At 45.7% G+C, this 7,511-nt stretch overlaps 1 protein-coding gene across 1 annotated transcript; it reads left to right on the top strand.

The window, feature by feature from the left end:
* The first annotated feature begins 5,781 nt into the window (after positions 1-5,781).
* LOC115074710 (actin-85C-like) lies at positions 5,782-7,041 on the top strand. The gene has a single exon (XM_029574459.1). The coding sequence runs from the start codon at positions 5,876-5,878 to the stop codon at positions 7,034-7,036; it is 1,161 nt and encodes a 386-aa protein (XP_029430319.1). The 5' UTR covers positions 5,782-5,875; the 3' UTR covers positions 7,037-7,041.
* The last annotated feature ends 470 nt before the right edge of the window (positions 7,042-7,511 follow it).

The raw sequence follows: 7,511 nt of genomic DNA, 5'->3' as shown, positions 1-7,511 counted from the left end.
ACCAGTTCTAAGGCACGCTGCTAGTAACAGCCCCTCCTCAGAGAAAACGCCATTTACCACTACCCTTCGTCACCTCTCACTCAGCCAGTTTCTAATCAACTCTACATTTCATACCCAGGATGATCAATTTATTTAAAAGTCTCCTGTGCAGAACCGTGTCGAAGGCCTTACTGAAATCCAAGTGTACTACATCTAGCGCTCTCCCTTGATCCAACTCTCTGGTACATAAAGAAATTGATCAGATTCATTTGACAAGATTTATCTCTGGTAAATCCATGCTGCTGTTGGGAACCCCCTTCCCTTACTGGGAGACACCGGGGTCAGCTGCTGCCTTCCCCGCTCCATTACAGGACGCCACCGATCTCTTCGGGGACTCCGCCCCCTTAGGCACGCATGCGCCTGAGCCTGACGCTTAAAGGGGCCGCGGCAGGAAACCTAGGCCCAGCCCCAAAATGGACATCAGATAGGGCCTATTTAAGGCCACACCAGACACCCTTTCCTTGCCTTGGCAACAGGTCAGCTCATCCTGAGTAGCTAGGTGCTTGTTCCTGGTTGTTCCAGTACCCGTTCCTGAGTTCCTGCTTCTGTGGTTCCGCTCCTTCTCCTGCTCCTCCCTTCGGTTGTCTACTCTGTTCTGACTTTGGCCTGGTATCTGGATTCTCCTGTCTTCTGCCGTGTTCTCTGGCTTCCGCTCGTCTTTTGCCTGACCCGACTTCTGGCCTGATTTATCATGTTGCATCGCTGCTACCCGGTTCGACTTCTGGACTGTCTTCGTTCCTCTGGACCTCCGCCAGTCTTGACTTGGACCACCTACTGGACTTCCCCCCACCAGGAGATCTTCACCTAAGTCCTGCTGGCCCTGGCACCCAAGGGCTCAACCTGCGGGGAACGTGGGCTGGTATAGGTGAAGCTCCTGTCAGATCTCCTGGTCCCCGCTCCGAGGTCCACATTTCCAACAGTTTTCCAAAGCCATGGACCCGGTGGACCTCTCCAGCCACCAGGCCATTCCGGGTATGGTTCAATACTTGCAATAGCAGCAACATTGCTTGGATCTCTTGGCAGCCACAGTTAAACAACTGGCTAACCATGTGGACTCCGCTCCCCAGGCTGCAGCTCCGCCTCCTATTCTGGCACCGGTGCCCTCTACCTCTCTGCATCTGCCAGCACCACCCCACTACGCTGGGGATCCTAAGCAGTACCGGGGTTTTATTAACCACTGCTTTTTGTGCTTCTCTCTTCAGCCTGCGCAGTTTCTATGTGACCAAATCAAGATGACTTACATCCTATTCTTATTGGATGACAGGGCCCTGTCTTGGGCCTCTCCTCTGTGGATGCGAGGCGATTCCTTGCTCTGGGATCTTCAGCGGTTTGACCACACATTCAAGCAGGTCTTCAACAAGCCAGCCTGACAGTCCATAGCTGCCACTGAGCTCCTCCATCAACGCCAGGGCCCTTGGAAGACTATGCAGTCGAATTCCACACATTGGCCTCAGAACTGGGCTGGCGGGAGGACAGCCTGCGAAGTATTTTCCTTGAAGGTTTGGCTTCAAGGATCAAGGACGAACTCGCTGCCTGGGAACTTCCTGATGATCTAGAGGCGTTGATTGACTTGACTGGGCAGATTGACCGCAGTCTACAGCAGCGAGCCCGAGAATTGAAACCCAGACGTAGACCAGTTCCACTGGCTCCTTCTGTCTCTCGACCTCTGGCTCCTCCTCCTGCCGAGCACAACTTGTCGCATGGAGAAGAACCCATACAGCTGGGCCGCAGTCCTCTTACTCCTGAAGAAAGGCAGACACGTTGCTCTCTGGGCCTATGCCTTTACTGCGGTGGCAAGGGTCACTTGCTGGCTCAGTGCAAGGAGCATCCAGAAAACTCCCAAGCCTAGGCGTTACAGGGAAGCTGACCCTAGGCTATGTGAATCCTGCTCCCCAGTGCATGGGGAGGATCGTTCCCTACTTTGGCTTTCATCGTCTCGGGAGCCAAAGGGAATTTCATTTTGGTGGATGTGGTGGAACAACTACAGCTTCCAGTGCTGTCATGAACTCCACCACTGCAAATATCCTCCATTCTCGGCACCCCTCTTCCTGGCCGGGTTTCTGCCATTACCGCTCCAGTGTCCCTCCGCACCGGGATTCTCCATGAGGAGATCTCCTTCTTCATTCTGGAAAAAGCAATCCACCCTGTAGTGTTGGGGCTACCCTGGCTGAAAAAGCACTCCCTATGCAGAGACTGGGAGACTCTCCAAATTACTGCTTGGAGTCCGGCCTGCTTCTCCTCCTGCTCACCAGAACTACCTTGAGCCTGGATACCTCTGGCAACCACCTCTTTGGCTCTCCCAGCTCACTACACGGACTTCGCTGATGTATTTTCTAAAGAGAAGGACGAGACCCTCCCAGAGCACTGGCCTTTTGACTGTGCTATTGATTTACTACCCGACTCTACTCCTCTCCAGGGTCGAGTTTACCCCTTGTCATTGCCTGAGACTCAAGCCATGACACATTCAGGACAATCTGAAGAGAGGAGTCATTTGACCCCCGACCTCTCCGGCAGGAGCCGGATTTTTCTTTGTGGCCATGTATAGATTACCGTGGTCTCAACACCATCACCCACTGGGACAGGTATCCTCTTCCGCTCATCCCCGAGCTCCTGGACCGCCTGCAAGGGGCCAAGATTTTTATGAAGCTCGACCTTCGAGGGGCATAATTTAGTACAAATAAAACCAGGTGACGAACGGAAGACCGGTTTCAATACCCGCGACGGGCATTATGAATATTTAGTAATGCCCTTCGGACTGTGCAATGCTCTGGCGGTCTTCCAAAATGAGGTCTTTCAGGATATGCTTCACTCCTCTGTAATTGTCTACTTGGACGATGTGCTGGTGTATTCCAAGGATTTCTCCACTCATTGCAAGAAAGTGCGGAACGGACTACAACGCCTCAGAGAACACTACCTCTTTGAGCAAGAGTCTATTCCATTCCTGGGATACATAGCATCCACCACTGGATTCCATATGGACCCGAAGAAGGTCTCAGCTATTAAGGACTGGCCAAGTCCGGTGGGGATCAGGGCCCTCCAGCGCTCTCTCGGGTTTGCTAATTTCTTTTTTTTTATCAATTTTAACAATTTTACAAAGTGACAAGTTTAACAATTAAGCATAAATCAGTAAACTTATTTATCCACTTCTTTAGTTATAAAGAAACAAACAAAAGGATCTCTGGATAAAGAAAATGGAACAACAATTTGAAGCAATCAGTAAAGAAAATAGGAGGATAACATCAGCCTTTATTTTTATCTCCTGATATAGTTTTCAGGTTGAGCTGGTTTCTTCTTTACATTTATCCACATAGTTTTTCATCTGTATAGGATCATAAAAAAATGTAATTCTTCTCTTTATGTTGCATTAAACACTTACAGGGATACCTAATATTTACCTGGGCTCCTGTCTAGCCTCCTGAGCTAACCCTACAAAGATTTTCCTACGAATCTGTGGATCCTTCACAATATCTGGATAAATCCAGAGTTTTTGACCGTAATACAATTTACTACGATTTTTCAAAAATAGCCTTAAAACTAAATCCCTTTCTACAGGATGAACAAAAGATACCAATAAAGTTCCCCTTTGTTCTAACTGCTCTTCAGTAGGGGCTTCTAAATATGCTGTAAGATCGGTTTCCAAATTTAAATTAGGAACTCCTGTTCTCAAATCATTCCCATTTTTTAATATAGGAAGAAGATAGATTTTTGATATCTCTGACTCCTGATATTTATTTTATTTAACACTTTTTTATACCGACCTTCATAATGATAACCATATCGGATCGGTTTACATAGAACAAGGATAACTGAAGCAATAAATAAAGTGATTAACAATAGAGGAGAATAAGGTAAAGTTACATTTAACAAGGTGTAGAAACTTGGAAGCTAAAAATAGCTGGAAAAAATAAAGGCAGGAAGTATTGTAACATAATAGGAAAGGATGTGGGTTAAGGCTTAAGGTGCTTTAACCTGGAAGTGCCTGAGTCCATCTTTCGAGAGGATAGCAAACCATTCGTCTGGGAGGGGATAAATTCATCCAGGACCACAGCCTGAGACATCATGGTCTGGGGCCTAGGCAGTAATGACAGCTAGAATGGATGTCCAAAATGGACATTCAATGCCCAACTCTCCAACCTACCTGGAATGAAATAGCATTTTATCCTCTCAATCTCAGAGGGCCACACTGACCATCTGGGTATTCCCATCATACAAGTAAACATGGTAGAGAGTGGGATTACGGTGGTTAAATAGGAATCCCTCTTCATGTAAATCCCTGGGAAAAGCAGAGAGGTCCTCAGATTCTATCCAGTAAACCTAGAAGTCTCTTTGCATCGCTGTGACTCAAAGTGTGGGAGGGACTCAGAATTGAGTCCTCTTTCCCAGTTTATTTATTTATTTATTTATTGTTTTTGTTATACCGAGTTTCATGACAGGCATCACATCAACCCGGTTTACAATTAACAAAGTGTGAAAGGCATAACGTAGCGTAATAAACAATATTCTCAATAAAAACCTTGAACTTTAAATACAGGGAATCAGAAAAGGATGTGAGAAAGTTACAAAAAACAGGGAAAATTAACTTAGAACTGGAAGAGGGGAGATAAAGGAACAGAGCAATATTTACATTTCAGCCAATTAATGTAAAAGAGTAACAAGATGAGTAAATAAGACTATGCGAATAAATGTGGCGGTATATCACTGTGAGATGGAACATATGTATCTAGAAGGCTAAGTATGACACAGAATATGAATAAATATAACACAGAATTTAGATCCAGTTGTGCTGTTGCGTGAAGGTTTTATTCAGGGCTTGGAAATGCTTTTTTGAAAAGCCAAGTTTTTAGTCTTTTCCTAAATGTTAGAGAGCATGGCTCCTGTCTTAAGTCTGGTGGGATAGAGTTCCAGAGAGCTGGACCTGCTGAAGAGAAGGCTCTGAGACTGAAGGATTTATGTTGGAAGGTTTTGGCCTTTGGAATTTGGAGAGACTCTTTGTAGTATTCCCTACCTGTGGGAATTCCACAGGTAGGGAATTTGTAGTATTCCCTACCTGTGGGAGAGAGTTTACACTCTCTCCCACAGGTTGGTAAAGTATGGAATGGCATCATTATTCTTGCATGGCCCCAATAATTGTACCTTCCTTTTTTGGCTTAAACTCATAACAGGATTGCTTTTTTAAACTCAAGATTATGTGACCTAGACAGAGTCAGCAACCAGGGCTACTTATATCAAGTTGGTCACTGCTGGAAAATCAATTTACACATAACAAACAGGCAAAAGTACAGCAGCCAATCAAAAGCCAGAGAATTAGTGTTAAAGTGAGTTTCTACTGCTTGCTATAGTGTATGCTAGAAAACTAACCTAAGGAATGTTTCATCACATATGTTTTTCAAACAATATGTAGTAGTCAAGCAAATGTCAAAAAGCTGCAGAATTACAGTTCCAAGGCCACTAGCCTGAAGGAAAAGTACCCAGGAATAACTGTGCTGAATTTCTAAATAACTGAACAAGGGGATGAAGTAACTAATCAAAAGTCAGACATTTCCTGTGGAATTTTTCTCAAAGAAATAGCAATAAAAAAACAACATTTATACCAAGTTTCCTTCAGTTTCAGTAGCAAAGTGTATCTGGATCTGTGTCTGTGTGTAGGAGAAAGTACCAGGAAGGCCTGTCTATGGGAAGGTTTCAATGATGCAGACACATTGTGACCTCAGAGTCTCAACCAAGACTTCACTGTCACTATATCACTGTCCAACCCTAGCCAGCAGCAAAGAGGGAGTGTCACAGATCTCATCAGTGTCCATGTGGCTAAGAAAAAGGTAGGAGTAGTAGATGCAGCATGAACTGTGAAGTAAGATGTCCACTGATAATGCGCAATGTAGGAAAACTTCAGCCTGCTGTGGTTTTAGACAATGGTTCAGGTCTGATAAAGGTGGGACTCTCAGGGGACATGAAACCTCGATTCACATACTCCAACATCATAGGCCGTCCAAAAACCAAATGTGTCATGATAGGAGTCACTCAGAAGGATTTCTACATTGGAGATGAAGCCCAGGCCAAAAGAGGAATCCTGTCCATTAAGTACCCTGTGGAGCATGGGATAGTGACATCCTGGGAAGACATGGAACTGATCTGGAAGCATGTATACGAAAATGACCTGAGGATGAGATCTTCGGAGAGGCCAATACTGGTGACAGAGGTGCCCTTGAACCCTCTTTCTAATAGAGAAAAAATGACTCAGCTGCTCTTTGAGAACTTCAAGGTGCCTGCTATGTATGTGGCCATCCAAGCTGTATTGGCTTTGTACGCCTCTGGACGTATCACCGGCTGTGTGATGGACTCTGGTGACGGTGTATCCCATACTGTGCCTGTCTTTGAGGGCTACTGCCTACCCCATGCTGTTCTGCGACTGGACCTGGCAGGCGCAGATCTCACGGACTACCTCATGCGTATCCTGACCGAAAGCGGGGTCTCCTTTGTAAGCACAGCTGAGAAGGAAATTGTCAGGGACATCAAGGAGAAGATTTGCTATGTGGCTATAGACATTGAAACAGAGATAGCCAAGATGCCTAGTGAGGTAGAGAAAGAGTACAAACTTCCGGATGGGAGCCTGGTGAAAGTGCAAAACCAGAGGTTCCGTTGCCCAGAGATTCTATTTGCCCCCTCCTGTATCGGCATAGAAGCACCAGGCATTGACAAACTCTGCTCCAACACTATCATGAAGTGTGATATTGACCTCAGAGCTATGTTCTACTGCAACATAGTCCTATCTGGGGGGTCCAGCCTCTTCCCTGGCATGTCTGAGCGGCTTGCCAAAGAAATGAAGAAGATGCTTCCTGCATGCACATCACTGAAAGTCTTTGCTCCCCCCGAGAGAAAAATATCCACCTGGATGGGGGGCTCCATTCTTTCTTCCCTTTCAGCCTTCCAACAAATGTGGGTCACTGCTGAAGAGTTCAATGAAGTTGGACCGAACATAGTGCACAGGAAATGCTTTTAATATGAGGGAGGTTATATAAATATATTTACTAATGCTAAGGAATAAAAGAGAGAATTTGACAGGACACATATTTCTCTGTACTACAGATTAGTTACTATGTCAGTGTAGACACTCCCTGTTTCAGTTACATAGGTGGAGTGGGTGTGAGCTCGATTCAAGGCTCAATATAGATGATGAATGGATCCACAGTGACAGAAAACCCTGAATAATTAATTACAAGCAGGTGCTCCACACACTAGTTTGGGGTTTACAATGTTTTTCATATATTTTGAGATATAAAATTGTAACTATTTACTTACAGGCCGGTACAGAAAAACCCGCGGGAGAGCGGGCAAGCACCCGCTCTCCTGGGCGCGCGATTCAGAAAAACAAGAAATGCAAATGAGGGCCCTCAGTAAAAGGAGGCGCTAGGGACACTAGTGCAACCCTAGTGCCTCCTTTTTGACAGAAGCAGCGGCTGTCAGTGGGTTTGACA

Source organism: Rhinatrema bivittatum, chromosome 13 (assembly GCF_901001135.1).
Source record: "Rhinatrema bivittatum chromosome 13, aRhiBiv1.1, whole genome shotgun sequence".
Lineage (NCBI taxonomy): Eukaryota > Metazoa > Chordata > Amphibia > Gymnophiona > Rhinatrematidae > Rhinatrema > Rhinatrema bivittatum.
Note: the sequence above shows the minus strand (reverse complement) of the source record. Positions and strands in the feature narration are given on the sequence as shown.

Coding starts and splice junctions, on each gene's coding strand:
- LOC115074710 (XM_029574459.1), top strand. CDS start 5,876: ATGAACTGTGAAGTAAGATGTCCACTGATAATGCGCAATGTAGGAAAA.